General features: G+C 42.5%; 2 protein-coding genes across 4 annotated transcripts; one reads left to right on the forward strand and one right to left on the reverse strand.

Moving 5' to 3' along the window:
* Nucleotides 1-5,359: 5,359 nt before the first annotated feature.
* Nucleotides 5,360-15,125, reverse strand: RB195_019473 (uncharacterized protein; the record flags this gene model as incomplete). Of its 3 annotated transcripts, XM_064187328.1 has the most annotated exons (10): nucleotides 5,360-5,557; nucleotides 5,765-5,941; nucleotides 5,998-6,117; nucleotides 6,599-6,679; nucleotides 6,747-6,869; nucleotides 8,736-8,870; nucleotides 11,986-12,074; nucleotides 13,397-13,530; nucleotides 13,588-13,655; nucleotides 15,084-15,125. In XM_064187328.1, 10 exons carry the CDS (start codon nucleotides 15,123-15,125, stop codon nucleotides 5,360-5,362), a joined length of 1,167 nt encoding a protein of 388 aa, XP_064043207.1. The 3 variants fall into 3 exon arrangements, with proteins under 3 accessions (XP_064043207.1, XP_064043208.1, XP_064043209.1); XM_064187327.1 differs by lacking the exons at nucleotides 11,986-12,074; nucleotides 13,588-13,655; nucleotides 15,084-15,125 and having other exon boundaries at nucleotides 13,397-13,441; XM_064187326.1 differs by lacking the exons at nucleotides 11,986-12,074; nucleotides 13,397-13,530; nucleotides 13,588-13,655; nucleotides 15,084-15,125.
* Nucleotides 15,126-18,532: 3,407 nt separating this feature from the next.
* Nucleotides 18,533-21,667, forward strand: RB195_019474 (uncharacterized protein; the record flags this gene model as incomplete). Its single annotated transcript, XM_064187329.1, has 2 exons — nucleotides 18,533-18,635; nucleotides 21,498-21,667. The coding sequence occupies 2 exons, from the start codon at nucleotides 18,533-18,535 to the stop codon at nucleotides 21,665-21,667; spliced, it is 273 nt and encodes a 90-aa protein (XP_064043210.1).
* Nucleotides 21,668-23,321: the final 1,654 nt, after the last annotated feature.

Genomic DNA, 23,321 nt, shown 5'->3' on the forward strand with positions numbered 1-23,321 from the left:
TTCACGCGAAATATGGGTTTCTCTCCTGTTTTCCATAAACAGTTATCAAAGAATGATGTTTCGGCATAAATGACGTGAAAGACATCATGCTACTGATAAGGATAACGTTCCAATTGAGATCACATAAACAACTTGCTACTATTTAAGCAGTCGTTTGCATGCGGGTTTCCACTTTCTGAGAACGTCATGCTACAAACTTGAGGCGAACAAAGAAGGAGATAGGCACGCGGAGGAGTCATAAAGGTGAAAAGTAAAGCGCCCAGTGACTATAAAACGGCTGCAACTATCTATCTTTTGCACGATGCACACGAAGTAATTGCGCACCAACCCGACTCCGGTAGACCCGTCGCAACCGCTTGTATAGGTATCTGGCGCTGGCGCACCAATCTGACGCCGGTGGACCCGTCGCACCAGCTTCTATAGGCATCTGGAGCCGTTGGACCCGTTACGCCCCCCTCTATAGGTATCTGGCACCGGTGGACCCGTCGCACCCCCTACGATAGGTATCTGGCGCCGATGGACCCGTCGCTAGAAAGAATTGAAGCAACAATTCCTAAGAACTCATTTTCGGGTGGGATAGAGACGAAAGACGGTACACTTCCATTGAATTTCTCACTTTCTGAAGGTCCTGCAGGGTGTTACTTCCTATGTTTGCTGTTTATGACAACAACCATACAACAAGGCAAAGTCTAAGTTCGGGATTTTCTTCTCTTCTTCACCCAGATGGATATCTACTCCTTGTGTTTAACCGTGCCTGCTTCAGACCATTCAACTCATCCCAGTATTCTAGATACAGTCCTCATGCGTTTCACTACGTTACTGGACTACCGTGAGACTAATCGTGCGCATTACGTTGCATTGCAGACTAAACGCGAAGGAAGATTATGCTGTTTGAAATGAGACATGATGTTAACGTAAGCTTACGTTCTTACTGTGGACACTGTCTTGCTCATCATTTTGACCTCAGTAGTTCCCTCCTCTGAAGCAAATTTCTCATTTCTCAGTTTCATACTAAAAATTCGTGTGAAAAGTGGCTCCAGAATAAGTTTCCTTCGAGAAACCAGGTGCTGACTATAAACTAAGACGATGTAAGACTGATGTGTCGACCTATGCCAAACTCACAACCTAGACTCAGCGAACGTGTCCGAGCGGAGAGACGCGACGCGTCGTCCGCAGCGCACGCTCTGCTAGACTCACTTTCTCGTCTCTCTAACCGGCTCCCGTATATAACGCGACATGCCCGAAAGTGTCGGAAAATGACGAATCAGTAGCGAAATAAACAGTGGGTTTCTCGGATGTATTCAGGGATCGAAACAACAACTTGGTGCAATTGCGTAGCCGGCTGCGCTTGAAGTCGCGCAGTGGAGGTAGAGGCTGCGACCGAAACGTGACTCAAATTACTATTTATTTTATTATTTAAATTAACTGGGGCGGGTGTGGTGTAGCGGTTAGAGGTTCCGCTTCCTGCACGATCGATCGGAGGTTCGAATCTGCCCTAGTGCTCACCAAGCTTTCATCCCTCCGGGGCGATAAATTGGTACCAGTCTTGTCTGAGAGGATAAAAGCACTGACTTGACACATCGGCTAGCCACCGCAAGTCATTGTATGGGCCAGATACACGTTCAAACAATTCTGAGTTGAAGTGAACGTGGGGGCGCATCCCAAGCGGATTGATTAACGCCAGAAACTTTATCCTTTATCCTTTAAATTTACTGAATCAGTTCTAGTAATTGTATTTATCAATCCGACGACTTCGTCTCAAGCCTCGGTTTCTAATATACATCTGCAGCAAGTCGTTTCGCTTTTACTTTCCCAGAAGTGTGAGAAGGAACATCGTACCCTCGATCTTCTCACGACAACTCAATCAAGCGAAGTATTTACCAAACTGAACAGGCGCATTGCTCGCAAAAATATTTACGGGAAGGGCTGATTCGACAGCAGTTGATTGTTCTTTATTTAACAGCAGCTACTGTGCAACATCATTCTGAGTTATCTTTAGGTGAATCAATGGTAAAAATTGTTGTTATTAACAACAAAAGTATTGTTGGGATGCACACATTTTCATAAAGTGGCGATGAAGCGGAGCGAGCCTTTTCGCTACAACTCGAGAGATGCAAAGAATGTTACGAGTAAGCGATAGGCTAGAAGGGTAGCTGAACATAAATTTGAACCAAATCTCGGTGCTTATGCTCGATTGCACATCCGATGGTTAACAGTAGAAGTCCGCGAGCTGAGACCTCAACTCGACAGACTGAACGACATTGACTGGTTGCGCACCGAGGGTAAACTGGAAAACGTTTGCGGGATCATGAGAAGCGAGTCGCTTCGAACGCAACCGTTTCGACCAGAAGTCACCCTATTGATTACACCACAAATAACGACGGCAAGAGACATTAATTCGGTGAATGCGTCACAGTATCGCCCACTTTATGTGAACGGATGACTCACCACGGGTTTTGGCAATTTAACTACTTCAATAATTGTTTTCTTTAATAGAGCCGGACTCGAGGTTGTTGTAATCCCTTATTCGTGGCTAACGTTTCGGCAATATCGCCTTCTTCAGAGCCTGAAAGGATGAAATCGAACGTGATTAATCCGATCGAACGCCTTATCCGCCCTACAAAGAAAGTCCTACATTAGCCGTTGGGCCTCATAGACTAATTTAATTACTACTTTCAAGGATTCGAAAAATACTAAAGTGCGCTGTGAGTGTGCGATGAGCGTACAAACAGCATTCCTTTCTTTTGCTCTTATAAACACTTCAAATTCGTTGCACGGTTTCGAAGTTACTTCGAATTCGTCATTGTAAGATAAGCAGATTCCTCTCTTTAGCTGCTTTTCTGGACTCGTTTTATCTCATTGGAAAAATTGTTGATGGAGAACTTGTCACTCACAAAGTGAACTAATAACCATAATTATCCAAAACACAACACCACTTAATTGAATTTCCTCCTTCAGAACGAAAGAGCCTACGATGCGAAAAATCACTGAGATTTTTTAGATCACTGAGATCTTTCTGTGTCTTGTGCAGAATGTTTTTAGAGTCCAAAACAACAGCTATTCAGATGGGACGAGGTCCGTGACGTAAGGAGGGTGTGTCGCGTTTGATCAGTAAAGGGTTTCCAGGAACTGCTTCCAGATTGTTGTTGCGGTATAATTGTTGCTGTGCGGAACTTTGAGACAATTCTTACGATCCTTGAGGTCTGAGTCAACCAGTGTTTAGAGTTGCTGCATGCAACGGTTCAGTTTGAGTGCCTCAATTCTGTTGGTGTTCCAAGAAGAGGAACCGTTGCCACTACAAGAAGGGTATCCACACACCCTTCTGGAATTACCTCAGATATGTCCCGCAGCGCAGCTCTGGGATCGTAGTCGCCCTGTTCACTGACTCTCGACTCTGCTGTAAAAGGTGACGCAACTCTAGATTCGAACTAAATAATCGCTCGTAGTTTTAAGTCTTTACAACAAATTTTTCTTCCGCATCTAAACTTATGAGCGCTCTAAATGTATTATTATTCTACTCTTCTAAATGTATTACCATTCTTTTATTCTCAAGATTGCCAAAAAAAAAGCCCCCATGAAAGAAGTTAGGGGCTTCGCCTTAGTCTCTGCGATCCACGTTTTGTCCATGTTACTAGAGAGCTACATACATATAAACAACATTTTCCGGAAATGTCGTCGTTCGTTCTATCTTATCATTGAATATGGTCGTTGTCGTCTTTTCGTTGACACTCTTATTAGAAGTTCATGGATGTGAAGCGTTATACGGCTAGGCTAGGAAGGCTGGAGTGCTGTTCGTTACAACGTTACCGTAACTGCTCAGAATCCTGCTAACTCTTGGTACGTCTCACCATTACCTCGATGGAGAAGTTAAATATACTGCACAGGTAAGATGATCTTCCCTCCCGATGCAACACCACGCACTCGAGACCCACTGCAAACCGTTGGTCATGGGTACTCTATCATGTCTGACGTATCTCTGGCAGATTCTATCCAGTGAGAATATGGAACTCGGCTGCCAAGATTGATTATAGTCGTAGTAGTGGTGACCAGTGCAAGAGGACCACTAGAGTACTGCGCTGATTCTGTCACAATGGACAACTTTCTTGTACTACTACAGAAGCCTCTGCTGTGAGGGCTATTTAAATCATAGAATATACGTCAACTTTACAGTACATTAACGTGAGTAAAACACGCAAAATATAAACGATCTGCTTGCTAGAAGATTTTTTTTCTTCCTAGGCTTCAAAGACAGTCATCTCATCGTTTAGATCCTACTTTTTGTTATTGTTTCCTCAGTCTCTTTCGCATTCTTCCATTTTGTTTCCATGTAGATAAAACTGTGTTGAAAACTTCAAAAAAGTTGAGAGTTCCACATAATTCGAATCTAACACAGTAGGCTTCATTTTGATGTTCGTCACTGGCTGGTGCCGGCAAGCAACTCCTTTTCATCCTCACAACTTATTCAACGAGTTCACAAAATTCATGTTTTCCTTAGGATACCACTTCATTGAATCATGAACTAGAACTAAAAACAAGAACATATTTACATAAAAGAGCATATGAACGACGAAACAAGACTAGAAAATATGGCCGCTACGTAATGCGACGGAAAGAAAACTACACGTGAAAAGCCAGGTCCACAAATTTCGACAGCTGACTAGCGCCAAATGCTCGAGCACAGGACACATTTGACACCTCTCACAAATTACTATCTACAACACAGAAATTACAGCCTTGTAACATTGGGCTGGCAAGCGAAAAAAAAGCTAAAACTGTGAAGAATTTCGCGAATGTAATGGGGAAAATATTCGCACCAGTAGGTCGCTGACATACATACACAACAACGGAAATGCGGTGTTAACGATGTCTTGATAAGGGAGGCCGGTCTTTTTGCATTCATAACTGAAGAGAAAGGCCCATCCAAATACCTCGGAACTCGCTTGTAGTATACACGTATATGGCGCTTAACTCACACTGAAAGTTAAGTCACCGTGATCAGCACTCAGGTATGTGTGCCCTGGCATCAAGAAGACATAGTTCGAAGGAAAACAGAGAAAGACTGCTGTAAAACTGTTCCGAAAATGTAAGAACTAGAAGTGGGACATCGCCAGCGGTCAATTCATGCTGAATGATCTCAGTTAATCCAAAGTCATGGAAAGATAAGGGAGTGTACAGATCAGATTACGCATGACTTAGCGGATTAGCTGATTACTCGAATGAATACCCAAACAATGGAACAGGTGGAGATTGCACTCATATTGCAGCGCTAGGCGCCAAGAAAAGCATGTTAAATCTAGCAATACCGGTGAGGCGGAGATAAAGCCGAGATGGAGGGATTTTATGAGAGGACACGTTGCTCTCAAGCGGATTCAACGGGAATGCGGTCACGATCTACGAACTCCTCGTGATCCGATGGCGGAAACCAATGACGAATACAGTACTCAATAATATAAGCGAGAAGAATGTAAGCTGCAGTTAAAACACAAAGCACAATGAGATATTTCAGGATCAGAATCGGGAAGATCGATCGTTCAACAACCATGCTGCATAGCGGAAGCTGAAACAGCAACTGATTTAAGATATCCATTATTTTGATAGCTAAATGTATCATTTCATGAAATGTCTACGAAATTCATAAGATGGAAAACGCATGATGCACAAAAGGTTTCCAAAAGCTGGATTCACTTAAGCCCTGCTACGGTACCATAACACTGGCTGAGTACAAAACTTCAAAACTCTCCGCAAAGAGAAAGAAGAAGCTTACCGATTCTCTTGTAATGATAGAGCATACAAGGTCATTCATGAATGTGTTAGTAGACACAAGACGGGAAGCTGCACGGAGTGATGGTTCGAGATACGTAGTGAGGTTCACTGCGATCATCAGCCGAGCACCGAGCAAAAATGGCAGCGACAAGAATGCGACCATGTCCACCACGCACACCTACGGCGTCATATATCGTGATCTCGATGGAATTGAAGTGAAAAACAAAAACTTACTACTACTCTTGTGATCTTGCTCATCTGATGCCAGTACGTGTTGTAGAAGAACACGATAATAGCACTAGTCGATAACGATGCACACATCGCTCCCACTGTCATCCATAAGTTCTTTTTGTACTGGAAACAAATTATTACGGCCAATGTAGCAATTGAAAAGAAAAAAGAACAAACAGGAAAGGAGCTACAAGCAAACCAATCACGCAATACATAAATCATGTATCGCGTGATTGGAAAGCGGAGAAAGGAAAAGAATAATTTCCAATACAAAAACAGAAATGGTAGAGCCAAGCAAGTTTGGCAACATTGTTTTGCTGGTACAGTAAATTGCAGTTAAAGACTATGCAAAGGGTGTAGCGCAGTCGGTAGGAGGCTCGATCGGAACTGGACGATTGATGTTTAGAAACCGCATCAGTGCCAACTTTGCCAAGTGTCAGCTTTTCATCCCTTCGCGGTCGAACAACCGGTGATGTCACGATAAAAGCACATCTCACATATCTACTCGCACCCGCAAGCCATTCATACGGAGCACAAACGATTAAAACAGTATTACTGGATCATAAGTGAAAAAAGAGAGTAGATAATGCTAGTTCCAACTCACATCGACAAATGCTATCATGACAAATCGTACCAGATTAATGTCATCACGACTTTCAATTCCTGGTGATGCACGAAACTCAACCTTCAATTAAAGGTCAGATTTGTACGTGAACGCAGAAATGCGGAAAAAGTGGAACTGGTAAATTTACCTGGTTGGCAAGAGACTCGTATGCGCGGAAAGTTGTTAGAAATTCTCTGGTGTAGGCTAGATGCAGTGCTGCAATGATGAATAGAACGAACATCTTCAGGTGGTGTGGGTAAAACTGCTCGACCTAAAAATGTAATACATTGAATGAACATTGTTGTCTTAATTAAAATGCAGGGACAATACATTAGATATTATCAAGTGAAAGAAGGAAATCCTTTTGAAATCAGCATTCTGTAGGAAATTCTTGCCTTCGCCTTGTTAGCGCAAAACCTAGATGGAAACAACGTACAGTTAGTTGCACAAACAACTTTCACGAACCTTAAGTATGAAGAAAATTGTTGCAGTGATTTGTTAGGGCGACAAAAAAGTAAGTCCAAGTTTTTAGATAAGCATGTATACACCAGCAGAAAATGGTTATGATTCGAAAGGTCATTTAAACAGCACTAACTAAATGAAAAATTTTGATTTAGAAATGTCAACTTAGAGGGAATGATAGTTTGCAGCGCAGTTAATAAGAGGTTAGGCTGTGACTGTCGATGGTTTGAAACTGCCCTAAAGCCAATCAAGCCTTTCATCCCTCCAATGTGAATAAATTGGCACCAGACTTGTCGGGAGACAAAAGCGCGGCTTTGATACATCGAACCCCTGCGATTGACTGTATAGATCCTTTATGCGTTCACTGCATTAAGCTCTTCGTTCCCGGATTGAAATGGAACACGTTGGCGCATCCCAAAGGGAAAGACCTGTTTATCCTTCATTTTGATGGATGTCACGTCACAGAATTAGATAATCGAGCAATATGGGCACAACTAAACATATGATCACTGGTTATTAAGGTGAAACCATTAACATCGTTGCAAGCACATAATGCAACATCTCGCAAATCGGGCTAAAATTAAGAAATCATGAGATGCTAAGAGTAGGTGTTAATTTATTTCGTGCAAGTTCCTCCTCAAAAATATGAGCTATTTGATTTCAGTATAAAAATCACCAATGATTGAACATATTTGTGAACGCCAGCTTAGTCGTGAACTATTTCATGGGTGTTTCGGTGAAATCTGGACAAGAACCAACATTTAAAAAATACTGATGATAGTACCCTAGTGTGGCGGGAACGGGAAACACAAGCAGTTTAACTCACTTAAGCCCTTTCTAATTTTTCAAAAGCGAAAAATTACCACGGGCAACACCTCCGTCATAAGCTCTGAAACTCTCTTGAAAAACCTGGTTTAATCTCTGTGAAAGGTTACTTTGGTGCAGATCAATTATCTGTTTTATGCAGTTCCATTTCTCAGGTGAAGGTGCTTTCATATTCGCAATATTTCATGTTAACCTAAGCTAGTACAATGCGTCAGCAGCTCCTCCACTTTCTCTCCCCGACACACTTTCTTTGCCCTCTCTCCCACATCAAAGGCATCACTTCACGAATCTGAATTGGTACGGATTTCAGATGGAGTATTCGTATATGGGATCGTAGAATATGGAGAGGAGGTGATTCCGTCCATTTCCTCCTAATTGCTGTAAAAAAATGGCCCGGACGATACGGCTTCGAGCGATCCGGCGCGCTATTTTCTACAACGAGTTCGATTGGAGCGCGAGAGCCTTGTGCACGCGCCGCATCTTCCGGACCCTTCTTTTACGGCAATTAGGAAGAAATGGACGGAATCACCCCCTCTCCATAACTTAGTATCCCGTATAAGAATACTCCACCTAAAATCCGTACCACCTCAGATCCGTGGGGTGATGCCTTTAATCGATTGTGTATTGCGTTCGTTCACGCAAACAGGACTGGAGTCTACATACAATACGATTGCACAAAATTCATATTATTTTCCATCCATATTATCCACTATAAATACCCACAAACATGCCTCAGGCAAGGTTAAAGATTTCTTGGAAGTTTCTCGGAAATAAATCCTGGGTACTTAAGAGCTAGTTGATAAACAAATTCAAAACACTGAATCAAGTGAAATCCACAAAAACAACTTACGAAGAAGTGGAAGATATGCCTGGGAGAGCATTTCCATGGCCGTATGCGAGACCGACATGTTTCGTTCTCCTCGGGTTCGCAGAAAGACTCCTTCGTTCGGGCCGCTTCGATCAGTGCAGCCGATATAGAGGGCATCTGCAAAGCGGACAGTTTTGCAGGTGATAAGTACTCATCAAAGCTAACAGATTCGGAACGAGAAATGATCGAGCGGGGTGGGCGTCAGATAGACGACGAAAACACGGGGCACACGGCTATCGGCGATGCGTCACACGAGCACACATCTCGGCAACGGAAAACTACTGGACAGTCGACAAAACACTAGGACTAAATATGAAGGAGTGGAACGTGCACAAAATCTGCCAAGTTTACACAACTGTGCGACAGCGCACTAACTGTAATCATAACGATTTGTTCGGAACACAGTTTGCAGTAATTCGAGAAGAACTATGATAACAAATCACTGAAAACCGGTCCTTGGCAGCATCTTATTGTTAGACGATTCTCAAAAAATAGAAGGGAGGACATGGTAAAGGAGTGGTGAGATGCCATCAATCGATCGTCATGCGGTTGTTATTCTCCGCGTCGCAAACAGTTCAGCTTGAACAAACCCTGATGGATTGATGATTAACTCCAATGGCTATTTCATTTCTTCACAAGAAATGCACTCATTCTCTTGAGAAATAAAACTGGTAAAAAAGATAATGATTGTATCGAGAAAGGATCAAACTAAACCAAGTTCTTGTGCTACTAAAATAATGAATATCATGTATGCATACACCGTGTAACTATCCCGTGTTCGGTTCACTATCTCTTACCCTCAAACTATTTCTTACTCCTAAACCTATATCCACTAAGATGGTGTCTCGATAAGAGATAGCAAATTCTTGTTTATGAGGAGATTAATTGCTCGGTTAATGAACAGTTTGGTAAACTTTTCCTATTCTCCAAAAATGAAAGGGAGGACATGGTAAAGGAGTAGTGAGATGCCATCAATCGATCGTCATGCGGTTGTTATAGCTACTTCACCGAAGGAATACGTAGGGGCACCGAATTGGTGTTCAAGCGAAGGGTCGCTAGTTCATGGCAACAACATCACCCTCTCCCCGCCCCCTCTAATCGAAAGCGCATTTTCATTCCTCTTCCCAAAAGATAGAAACCAAAATCGACAACGGCTCTTATCATGGAAAAAGTGTGTTGAATTTGGCCTGGAGGACACCTGACCGCTTCCCCATCCTTTTCGATTTCATCAGTAATCAACAACACAGTCTTCCTCCAAGTTTTTGCGAATCCACAAGAGTTCTTTGGTTGATTTATTTATTTAAGTTATTAACAGTGTTAGCTGTTTAAAAATACTTCGATTCTCAATCCTCACCTTTTTTTCTTCCTTTCTTTGTCTTATTAGAAAAAAATGGATGAAATAGTACCTCAGCCTTCGAATTGTACGTTTGGTGAAAAAAAATATTGCTAAAAAAATGGCTAGAGTGTCCATAAAGGTCGTAATTTACGAATTACATCGTAGTGGTGCAAGGTGACCAAGCCAGAAGTTAAATTTGAAGTGTTCTTCTAGAATGCACAACAAAACTTTGGTAGGAATCAAAACAGCCAAGAAAAAACACAGTAGACTAGGAAGGTCTTTAAGCACATAAGAGAATCATAAGCGGAAGAAAAGGTTGAGGGACAATCTGAACGCTTTCTCTTAAAGGCAAGATATCACGGAATTAATGGTGCAGGGCTTTTTGGGACAACATAGAGTTCGGGTTGTGGACTACGAATATCAGCGTGGCCACACTCAATTCCCACTTATGGTCTTGCGAAACAGCGTAACGCTTTAGTTCCTTCGAGATACGATAGAATGTTCTACTGTTGCACCGAGGGGAACGGAGCGTGTACAGAGGTGACGCGTTCTAACGTAGGAACTACGGCGCTGCCCACGCCGTTTTAAAGGACGATTAGGGGGAATCGGATGTGGACACGCTCAAACTCGTAATCTACAACCCAAACTCTGTACTGCCCCACAGAGACACCAACATCATTCCTGATATGCTGCCTCTAAACAGAATTTCAGGGCACAGATTCGATACCACTGCGAAAGAACCTCTGATCAGGATATTTGGTCACGTGTAGAGCGTCTGCAGTTAACGCAGTAGTGCCCAGCAGCAATAATCAAAAGGGATGAAGTAAGGCGCGCTGCATGGAACGGTGGACGGCCGAAGTCGGTCGAGGTCAGCAATTAGTCTCTCCACCGTCCCCGCTCTCCTTTCCCTCAATACCCACTATTCCTGACGTCTATCTGTTCTTCTTCAACAAATGGGAAAGTGCGCCAGAACTCTTTAATTTATTTCGTAGGAGGCATGAGGCTGGAAAACTTGTATAAGCTTACTTCATTTTTTTTAGAATTAAATTCTGATCGTGTCAAAACACAAAAGCAGGAAATGTGGACTAACGAATATTCTAAAAATCTAGGAAAAAAATATCAGAGATAGTTCTAAATCTTGTGCTAGAAGAACATTTCCTTATTTTATATCTCCTTTACTTGACGTGTCAAATTGTACTCTGCCCTACCTGCGAAAAGAATTTTCTATGATTTATTTGCGAGAATATTTATTCTGGATAGAAAAAATTTAAGTGTAAATTTAGTGTTTAATATGGGAAGACACAGGCTCCACTAAAAAGGAGATACTCAGGTTTGAAATGCACGGAAATACCCACTAATTTGTAAAAAAATGATCGCTGTTCTTTGGTGGCTCATTCAGCCTGTGGAACTGAGGGAGAAGCTCAAAACTGCACTTCGAGCACGATTATTTACGCAGTTACACAACAAGTCAGGCCATTCTGACCTCACTGTAAAATTAATAGATGAGATAGAAGCGAAAATACCATCAACTGCCTGTCTTTTGTATTATTTTAAGTTTGAAGCAGGAACATTTTTTTTTGTAAACAGTTCTGTGGTTCTTCCTTCAATGCCTAGTTAGCTGACACAGTTAGCCTATACATAACTGCTAAGAAACACGGAGATATTAGCCCCTAAGCTGAACGATCCGATGGAAATCAGGTGACTTAAAACCAAGTAGAAGTATGAGAAATGTGTTCTTGATTTAACAGTAACTGGTTCTGCAGATGGGCATCTCAAGAAATAATCATGAGACTGACGACGAATGAAAGGACGACGCTGCAGAATCAAATCCAGAATGGATGCGGAAATGCGGGGTTGTATACATCGAAGTAGCAAAAAAAGCGAATCGATGCTTACACCAAAGGTAGTGAAGGAAAGAAGCAGGAGCGCACCGCACTGATAGCATCCTTTTCTGAAACAAACGCAGATCTCAACGAAAGTCCTTCCTGCAGTGTAAGTTTTCAAGATAGAAGGATGAAAAAGAACTGAAGGAGGTGAAGGTTCCCGCTGAGATGAGCACGGTCGTAACCCCATTCTCACATGGCGTCGGAGAAAGAGTGATTGTAATCAATCTCCGATGCACTTTCATAAACATCTGCCATCGTTTTCGCCTGACACCAGCTGGACGTTGATCTCGAGCGATGGATTTTTGTTCTTTGATGGTTGTTGTAGAGGGAAGAACGAGTTCAACGCACCCACACAAGGGTCTGAGTTTGTGTGCTTTGAAGGTAAAAAGTAGCAGTGGGCGCTGACGGAGAGCGTTACGAAAACGAAATGGGTCACGCCGGTCGAAGACCTATTTGTTGCGCCGAGCGGAGGTCACCCGCAGCGCAAAGAGCAGGTGAATGTCGCCATGAAAGAGGAGGGTAATTGTGGTGTTCTTTGAAAAAAAAAACAGTAAGACGCCAAGGGAATCGACATTATTGAGATATAATACTAATAGGAATGTTGATATGAAAAGAGGAATGAAATAAAAATACAGCGAGAACAGGCCAAGGAAGAGGACTGAGCGATCTCATCAGGAGTCGTACAGGACCAAACATGCTCGCGGTTCGACGAGGAATGAGCTGACCAGGTCGGTTGGAGGGAGACGCAGGCTGGTACACGACGGGTATGCCGTCTGTCGGGGCATGGCACGGGCTGCTGGCCGGGCACGAGAGAGCGCCGACGCAGACACCGCGACGATTACATAGTCGCCGAGTTCGTCGCAGCTGCCTCGACCGGCGCTCGGTGCACGATTCCGAGACTGAACTGCTCCGGTGGACCACGGGATTCATTCTGAACCCATCGCTCATCTAGGCCACTTTAGCGAATCCCAAGCACTAGCACAATATATTAAAGAAACTGCACTCTACAGATCAGGATTAGTGACTAAGAATGAGCGAATGAGGAAGACAAGAGCAAAAAGTATCCGAAAGGGCATCATTCAAAAACTTCACGCTAATCTTGTTCCTTCCATGAGTAATCTAGTGCTGTCGTAAGTATCCCGTAAAGGTCATTCAAGAATCCCTCCTCCCACTAAAGGGCAGATAGGCAGTCTTCTAACTGCTAATGATCTCGTACATTGGTGGATAAGAACAAAATTGTGAAAGATTGATTACCATAGTAGTTCGAACCGGAATAATCAAATTAACATAATTTTATCATGAAATTTGCCTCAAAAACTTTTCAAATGAAAAAAGCAAGAATCCTTCACCGAGAAGTTCGAGTCCTACTTTAAATCCATGAACATCTAATTAGATAATAAATCAGATAAAATATAGCGTACCATAAGAACACAGCAACGTTCTGGAAGCTGGCCATGTATGTTCATTGGCGTGTCTATGACGTATCCACTCGGCTGCCGCCACCATGGAAGCGCTGTTGGGCACTTCTGCAACACCCTTTAGATGGATTAAAGCCCTGAATGGAAACTTCTTTTAAAGCCAAAATTCGCAGAAATTCTTTTGATTAACACACTTCCACTGGGCGCGTAAGTCATCTCTTCGGTCGTCGCAGGTGTATTGGATCGACGTAAACTGGTCATTCTGAAGACCAATAATTGCTTTTTTTTCCTGAATTTGCAACTGTTACTTATCTTATCCTGCTTGTTGATGAAGAGACTCCAACCTCGGAAATTTCCGCGAAGACTGCTTATAACTGGAGCACTTATAGATATATAGAAGAACACTATGCACAAAAAAGGAGAAGTTTCAACCACTGAATAGAACTAGGGTAAAGTGTAGTAGAGGGTAGAAGGGGCAACCAACCGCTCTATTATTTCTGGACGTAAATAACTATGTTAGTCGGGCCCCTTAAACCTAAGCATTAGTTCTAGAGAATCTTTCCAACTTCATCTCCTTCAGCGTTATAGTAGTTATTCACAACACTTTGCATTAAACGCATCACCCCACGAATCTTGGGTGGCGCGGGTTTCAGGTGGGTTGTGCCTATGCGGGGTCGTAGATTATGGAGAGAAGGGTGATTCCGTCCATTTCATCCTAATTGCCGTGAAAAAAACGGCCCTGAAGATGCGGCGCCTGCACAAGGCTGGCGCGCTCCAATCGAACTCATTGTAGAAAATAGGGCTCCAGAACGCTCGAAGCCGCATCTTCAGGGCCGTTTTTTTCTAACGGCAATAAGGAGGAAGTGGACGGAATCACTCTCCCCATGATCTACGACCCCGTATAGGCATAACCCACCTGAAACCCACACCACCCCAGATTTGTGGGATGATGCCTTTAAGTGAAAACATTCGTACGAAACACGCACATAGTGTCAACGCTCCGAGATGTGAAATGACCATACATTATCTAGGGAACGGGAACAAAGCTCCTACTGTAGAGCACCCACTCTGGATCTGCTTGGGATTGCCGGCACAAGTCACTTTCGGGAAACATGATCGTATCTTCTAGCAGATCGCGCCCTCATCTCATCCCGATGGAGTTCCACTATCTCTGGGACCCACTTCACCCACGCCCCCATTTCGTAAGACCTCGCTGCTTGCAGTAATCAATAAGCAGTCGCAACTATGACGTGCTCAGGGCCGTTTCGCCCAGCTATATCTAGGGACTGCGTAGGCGTTAGGCTGCCCCCAAAGTACAACCGCGCTGGTAACGCACAGTTGGCACACTGATGAATATAAACTAAGCGTTGAGGCGGCGCAGTCCCGGATGCGACAGTCGAAGAAGGACGAGTGTGCAGCAGCCTGAATATGTATACTACGACAAAGGACGATGGGGCGAACGAATAGAGCAACCCTGCTCGACCTTCGCACAGACGGGGGATCCTCGTGCTGGCGACAGGACGCGCACGCCCATGGGATTGTGGCGGCGCATTACTCCAAAATGCGGTTTGGAATCATTAGATCAGGTCGGAGAAGAAGGAAAGGAGAGAGGAAGAAAGAGAGAAAAAGAAGTAAGATAGTCCAGAAAGGCCACTGTGTGGTCCTATTATTTCTGGACTTTCTGTCTTACTTTTTCCATCATCCTAACCCCAGCTCCAGATCCCAATGGCATATCCTCAGTAAGTGAAAGTGCCACGAGATGAGATGGAGTAGGAAGGCAGAAATGCTACGTAATAACAATTCAAATGCGCTCTGTGTTTCATTTTCTTCACAAGAAAGGAACCTGTCACGTGCAGATGAAGCTTTTTTGCTTCGCTGCTTCAAACAGTTCAGCAGTTTTCATTCTCCTTTCAAGGTTAGGAAAAGCTTTGCTTTGGAGCGGTTCCGATTTCCATTTAATTAACTGCTTCCACGCGACTATTCTGACACATTCACAGCAGTTTTCCCGAGTACGTTGGTTAGGAGCGCCACGCAACGTAACCGCTCTCTGTAGCTCTCATTAGCGAGAATTTTTCCACAAGCAAGTAAAGCTTGGCACACACCACTCACTGCACACCCATACAGACCGCGAATCACAGTGAAAACACGAAACACCTCCTACGAATACAGGAGCCAGTGAACAAAGTGATATCAGAGGCCTAGTTTTACGTACAGGAGAATTCCTTTACAGCCAGTGTTTAGGCGAAATGAAAACACATAAGACGCGGATCTCATCACTCGTATGGTTCTGAGCAGATAAATGGTTACCATGTGTTTTCGGGTGCCGCCGAAACCGCTTTACAGTGGGGTCAAAACGACATGAATCACGAGTGTATTTGCGGTGCATTTGCGTACGCGCTCGAAAAGGCGCGGAGTGTCCCTCCCTCAATTACATTTTACCCGCCAACTGCAAATAGTGATATCTAAGATATTTAGATGTGATGAGCAATTTCTTAATTCGCAAAAAATGCAGTGAGACTATAAACCCCAACTACACTTTACCAAAAGTGTTCTTGGCTGTTATTCACTCTCTGGTAGAACCTCGGTCGTTTTGTTCAGTTTAGAGTGAAGCAATTAAATTGTACATAAATCTGTGGTCGTTGGGCTTCTTATCACATTTTTCCTGAGAGATAGATAATGGTTGTTCTCGACCCGCAATATGATTCATTGTCATATAAACGAGGCATGAAAGTAACAGGGATATGTTACAATGTATAGAGATTTATCCGTAGAAGATATATCTGATGCTCTCGTGTATAGTAGTGTGAGAACAAAGTTAAGCATGGTGCAATTGCGTAAGTGACTGTTCACGTAACGAAGCGCTGGAGTTAGCGTTTGGAATCGAGGTGGGACCATCGCAAACTGCAGCGATGGGTCGTGCTAGCAAAGGTCCCACCACGATTGTAACCGCTACGCTTCACCGCGCCGCTTCGAGCCCTTTTTGGTCCGATTTTGCGGCAGGGAATCAGAGCTCGTACTTGGTGTCTATAGTCTCAAAACGACTTGAATCATGAGTGTAGTTGCGGTGCATTTGCGTACACGTTCGAAACGGCGCGGTAAGTGCAACAGTTGGAACCGAGGTGGGGCCGTCGCAAAACTGCAGCGATGGGTGATACCAGCAAGGGTTTTACTACGCTCCTAGCCGCTACGCTCCACCAGAGCGCCTCGAGAGAAGCCGCGTACGCAATTGCGTACGTGCTTCATGTCGTTTTGACTCTACTATATACCATCCAACTGGGTAAACGCACTCCAACACACAAATGGATAAATGAGTCCTATTGGATACGCTGCGCTGCTAATCATTAGAAATCCGTTACATTTATGCACCATTTAGTGGATATGCGCAACCGCTTATTTTAGCATTGTAAACGTTTGTCTCCCGGTAAGGTCCCGGCGTTAATGATTTCGTTTGTAGTGTATTTGTCCTAGCAAATACATCGGATGCGTCGGGCCCAGGGTCCTCAATTGCTTGTTCTGTTTTTTTAGCACATAGATATGAATGCAACCAATAGCATTGAAGAACTAATCTATAATATTTTGTTCAAAGGCCCATCTAGCAGCTATAACTTTCCTGAGTGCAACGTCTTACCGTCTTATAATTGTCATCTTCTTCTCAGCGTTTACTGAGCAACGGCGCGTGTGGCTTACGTCACGTACCTGTGCATACCAAGCACTTCAAGGTACTCCTAATATAATATGTAGGTTGCATTTGAATTTCGGCAACGTGCGAAATGATTTCCCAGCACTTTATTGCGGCTGAGGAACAGACGCAGAAAAGTAGAAGAGTTCCACATTCCACACGGCCCTCTTTCGGCGAGATGTCCAATGCATTCCGCCACCAAATTCCATCGGCCTCAATGTGATTGCTTGCACCGCCGAGAGAGATTTGAAAGACAGAATATCTGCGGGTGGGTCGATAATCGCGAAAATGTTGCAATGAAAATATTAAGCGCACTGTTGTGAATAGTCGATAACCGCTAAAACCGCAGATCCGTCAAACCGCGCGCCCGTGCGGCGCTGAACTCTGGGACTGCGCTCGAGGTAGCGACAAGAGCGGTGAAGACAGAGAAGAAGCGGTTCAAATTGGGGTGGGACCTTTGCGAACTGCAGCGGTGGGTGGGGCTAGCAAATGTTCCATGACGACCCTAACCGCTACGCTCCACCGCTCCCCTTTGAGCGCAGCTTCTTAGCCAGCTGCACCGTGCTTCATGTGGTTTAGATCCGACTATAGAAGATCAACCGATATATTTTGAGCTGCGTCCTTCTTCAAGTTTTTATAAACGGGGTCTTTCTAAGGTGGTGCTCACTACAGCTATTAGTTTTTTTTTAGGTCTCAGCCACGATTTTGGTTCCAATATTGTTCATAAGCCTTTGCAGTGTTGGAGCTCTGTTGACAAAAACTTTCTCTCTGAATGAAGCATATCTCGTGAGACGGGAGAAGATTGTGTAGATTACGAGTATGAGCGTGACAACACTCAGTTTACCTTAACGTTCTGACGGGAAGTGTGGTATCTAGTTTATGTAATAGCTGCTTTATAATTGAGCTTTCCAAAAGTTCGTGTTTTTTTAAAGTGTCGTCCGTCGTTAACTTCTCCCTTGTAGGTGCCCACATCCAATTGCCCTGCATATTGAAAACGTAGCTTCCATTGACTCGTTCGAGCTGTAGCCAAGGTATTGACTGATCTTTATTAAAAGCTAAAATTCCAGCGTTATCGTCCTCGTCGGGGTCCCCTATTGATATAGGGCTAGTTCGTTGGCGACACCTCTGTGTTCCGTTTGCTATGATGTCGGACTCGTAGCACAAGATCCTGTTGTCAACCTCTATTTCGGAGTTTTGATGGCGTACCCAGCGACAAACTCCAGAAGGGGTGGGAAATTTTGATTTTGCGACCCATATGGACGCTTCTTTACCCAGGTACACAGAGACCGCTCTGTATTTCATGTATCACACGACTTGCGCGTGATATGATAAAGGACTGATGATTCCTTGCAATCATCTTCTTGTGATATTTCTGCAATATTCGCGTCACTTAGTAGAATCGCTTTACGCAGACAGCTCCACATCGCTCTGCTCATATCGCTAGAGATGTAGGATACAGAATGGAAGCTCTTCTGTGGCCGTCTACGATGTTGGATCATCGAGAGGGCAGTTGTGCTTTTCAACGAGCTCAGGTCTTAGCCGGGTACTCACTGAATTTTACTAGTGAGTGGGCCAGACTAGTGTGCCGTGTTTGTTCTCCCAGGCTGCCCAGTGCTAACCTTTCCGCTCTCCTGTACGTGTTACCTATAATGTACTTCCATTCATTTTGTGGAACTGTGCTGACGTGTTAAAAAATAGTGGATTGAAGTGTTTCTGTTACTGATATTCCGGTAATTTATTCTTCAATACGCCATTTCGCAAAAAGATTTGAACATTTAAAAAAAAGTCAACCGGTCTTCTACATTTTTTCCCTTGTGAATTTATTGTAAGAACGCTGCTAGTTGAGGATAGTGATACAGTTGTTCAGTTCTGCTTGTGTTGAAGAAACAATGCAACTTCTGTGTAGCTACAGTGTAGCAATCCCATTTCAAGGCCCCTAAACTGCCAACCACAGGAAAACAGAGTTGTTTAGGAATTCGCTTGTCAGATTCATAATCTGCCTTTTCTATGGTTTCCTTTCAAGTACTTCCTTCTAGAATCTGCATATAGAATCTGCTTGGAAAGCATCTGAGAAAACCTTAATTGTTTATCATTCATATACACTAAACATCAGGTTCAAGCGTATAGTTGGGAAAAATCCCTGTTAAAAACGACCCCCCGCAGACCCTTCCAAAAACGACCCCCTCATCTCGTTCCTACCAGTATAGCTGCCCACACAGCAATCAAAATTTGGGTATAATAAAAAAAATTAAAAAAACAAATAAACGAGTAATCAATAAATTAAAATAATATGATGTAACAGACAAATAATAAATTATTTTAAAAAATAGTAATGCTACAAGTAAAACAAAATACATATTGTAATGCAGCGATATTAATGGAATAAATAATAACTAGAAATTATATGTTCATGTTAATTATATGTTCAAGGTGCCGCGTGACGTGCGCCAGATGGAAGAAGATCAAGAAAAATAAAAGTTTTAGACAATAAACAAAAGTTCGATCCCCGCCGGAACCATTATTTTTGCAAAGCGAAAAAACAGCTGGAGAAGAAGGAGAACACCTTTTAAAACAATTTTCACACTATTTCCAACTATTAACAAATACATTTCACTCATCGACAATGGAAATGAACGGATGAGAGTTCGATCCCCGCCGGAACCTAGATTTTTGCAAAACCGAAAAAAAAATCACTGAGGAGAACATTTCATTGGCAGTTTTTTTGAAATTGTATTCAGAGCACTGTTTGCCACATACAAGTGTTATACAGAGGTGATTTTAGCGATTAGAACGAGGCCTTAATTGGAAATTACTGCTGGACTGGTCGGATTTTGCTACCTTGAAATGAACATGAATAACTCACTAACTAAGAGACATAAGAAGATAAAGCTGGCTGCGTTATGTAGAGGAAGATTTGCGCTACAAAATGTTTGAAAAATCTTTTGCAGGGACTCTCTGTTTTTTTTGAAACCTAGTTGAGAAAAAGTTGAGAGATTTGGCATTTTTCTCAACTTCTTCTCAACTAGCTTTTTTAGAGACGAAAACTACCTTTAAAAAAGTAAAAACTAGTTATGATAGCAGAAGTCTTTCTCTGCAACACACTTTAAACCGAATTCGTTTTTATAAACTATGAGCAGAGTTATGAAAATTTGTTTGAAGTCACACAGATTTTGACGCGTTGCCGAAAATCTGAGATTTCGTTTTTTTCCCGTTGCAAGGATACGGTAGCGCCGTTGAGAAATTCGACTCTATATTTGGATAGAGCATTAAGGAAAACCCTTACCTGCAAATTTTGGCCTCTGTAGGTGTCCTGGTTCTCTCAAAAACTAGTTGAGAAAACTCGAAAATTCGAGGTAAAAATTGGGATTTTTCTCAACTAGGTTTCAAAAAGACTAGGAAAGCTAGAAGCACCAAACTTTGTAGAAATGTAGAAGATATCTCTCTCTACAGATCGCAGCCTGCTTTATTGCATAAAATTCACTTTAAGCGTAGATATTCAGAAACACGTGGAGCCTACTTTGTACTAATTTTAACCCTAATTGCGCCTGTAGATGTCTTTTTTTCGCTCAGCAGCAGCATCAGAATTGCTTTTTCTACTGAAAGTAAGACGCTTGTCACTGTAGGATGAGAAATGTGCTCTTTAAATTCTTTTACGCTAAATGTAAAAATAGCACCTTTGCAGGGATTGGTCCCTGACCGTCACAATAAAAGAAAGCGCGGCATCTCGTTGAGCCATCCAATTTTGGTAAATCACCAGCATCAGCCCTATTTCAACAGAGCGTGTAATGGCCAATTAACAGATGTCCTTATCGAAGTCTTTGTAACCGCGCATAAATAATTCTGCACTACACTTACCAACTTGAGCCAGCGTACTTGCTTTTCACTGCAGCTATGCTTCTACTTAGTGCTCTTACACTTCTGTTAGCTTCTGAAGTTCCTAAGAGAATTTTCGATGCTGCGTTCCCGTACAACTGCGGATCTTCAATATATTGAATTGGCTGTGACGAAGAGTGCCGAAGCACTGTGCAAACTATGAAGATTGCCTTTTACGGTACTTAATGCGAAGTCACAACAAGTCGATTTTTTGAAAGAACAAAAACTTTCAGGTAGTTAATTGCATTTAAAATAATTGGTTTCCTATTTTATCACATCACAACATTATCACTTTATTTATTATGCATCACATTTATTCAAGATTTCAATTGTTTTGGTTTGTGCCACCGAAGCGACTCCGACGTCATTAAGCATCAGTTAGAGCAGCAAAAAATGCTAAGTCGTCCATCTTCAAGATTGGCTCAAAAAAGCGCAGTAGTTTCATTACCAGAATTATGAAGAATGAACTTTTTTTAAAATCATTTTTTGGTTTGTGTATCCTCTTTTTATCCAAACTTTTTATGCTAGAATAGTACTTGCTTTTCATTGCAGCTATGCTTCTACTTTTACCTAGTGCTCTTACACTTCTGTTAGCTTCTGAAGACCTCGTTTGTCATCCGTTCCTAAGCGAATTTTCGACGCTGCATTCCCGTACAACTGCGGATCTTCAATATATTGAATTGGCTGCGACGAAGAGTGCCGAAGCACTGTGCAAACTATGAAGATTGCCTTTTATGGTACTCAATACGAAGTCACCTCTGGTTATTTCATTTCTTTCATATGAATAGTCTTCCTCAACTGCAACCGCAAGTCTTCTTCAATCGTTTATTCGAATACTAAAAAAATACCTATTCTATATCATTTATTTTTATATTAAACAATTTTTATATTAAAACACAAGTACTGAATATGCATCATTGACATTTTTTCTTCTTTGAGACAACTCTTCCATTTTTTAGTCGCAGATATCGGGACCTGAAAAAAAGCCTTAGAATACGTTTCACTTTGAATATCTTCTGATATGCGATAAAAACATGCCATTCACTGCTGATCATCCTTCAAGTTTCAGCACTACGTCTGAAAAGAAGCAGTTTTCACTCCTGTTTTTCTGCTGAGTGTCGCATACCTAAATTACACTTCATTTTATACACCTTAATATGTGTTTGTTTGAAAACGACAACCCCGTCTTCCTTTTCTCTTTGCTCCTTTCATTTTTTTCTGATTTTCCGACCCCCTGTTGAGAAATTCTCAACACACGCTTGACCCTGCTAAACATTAACAAAAAAGGAGAAACATAATACAATATATGAGTCCAAGTGAAACAAAATGTCCGCACTTGATTTTTTTAGCAGTTCAAACTGACATAGTCCTCCTGGTGATGTTTAGATGAGGTCATATTCTTTTAACAGTGGGTGAGGTGCTCTTGCAATATCTGTTTTCCACATCCTAACTCTTTTCTCAAGATATCAATTTCTACCAGAGCTTGGGTGACCAGCTTGAGTCTAAACGGGACAAGCTCCTTGGTAACCTTGAGCTACTTCTGACAAAAATAATACCGCTTTGACCGTAGTCATTTATGCCACTGAACCAGACTCGAGTCGCTTTGACCGACTATAAAAAATCAGAGTTATCATTAAATGAATCAGAAGGTGAAAAAGATCCAAAAAGCACTATCATTGCTGTTGTCAGTTCTGAAGGAGGCTAGAGGGAGTCACTGAATGCAATACTCGTAGTTGGTCACAGCAAACGTGGAGCGAGGCTATTACGGAACTGCAAAAAAAAAAATCCACGAACTGATCTGTTTTCTGTGGGCCTAGAGTAGTCATCTGTGCTATTGCGGTTCACGGGGTCGAAATGACCTGACTTATGGTTTAAATAGATATGATTTAGATAGTTCGATCCGACACGAATTCCACTCACATGTGGCGTTGAGCCAGCGTTTGGAGCCCAACATTTATGCAGAACACGTAAACGTCTATGAAGGTGGGAGGAACAGCACGCATTATTTGATTCGCGAACTTTCTACCCGACTCTGCAGATGAAGACTATTATCGAAGAGGTCAAGGTGCGAAAATGAATTTTTTTTGACAAGCAGCTTAGGACGGATATTATTTCACTAACAAAAGAGATAACTCGTTTCTCGTTAACTCGTAAAAAGCATTGCCTTTTCGTGGATGACTTTCACGCAGGCGGTTTTTTGCATGGAGGACTTGCTACCCTCAGAGATTAATGTGTGAAATAAAATGCACCACAAATGCATGTTTTACTCCATTACGATAACAGTTCTAAAACTATTTTCAAACTATCAGACACAAACGAAGTTCTATAGTTGGACTGAATCTTCGTTGAACATAAACCATAATCAATTAATGTAGC

Source organism: Necator americanus, chromosome II (genome assembly GCF_031761385.1).
Source record: "Necator americanus strain Aroian chromosome II, whole genome shotgun sequence".
In the NCBI taxonomy this organism is placed as follows: domain Eukaryota; kingdom Metazoa; phylum Nematoda; class Chromadorea; order Rhabditida; family Ancylostomatidae; genus Necator; species Necator americanus.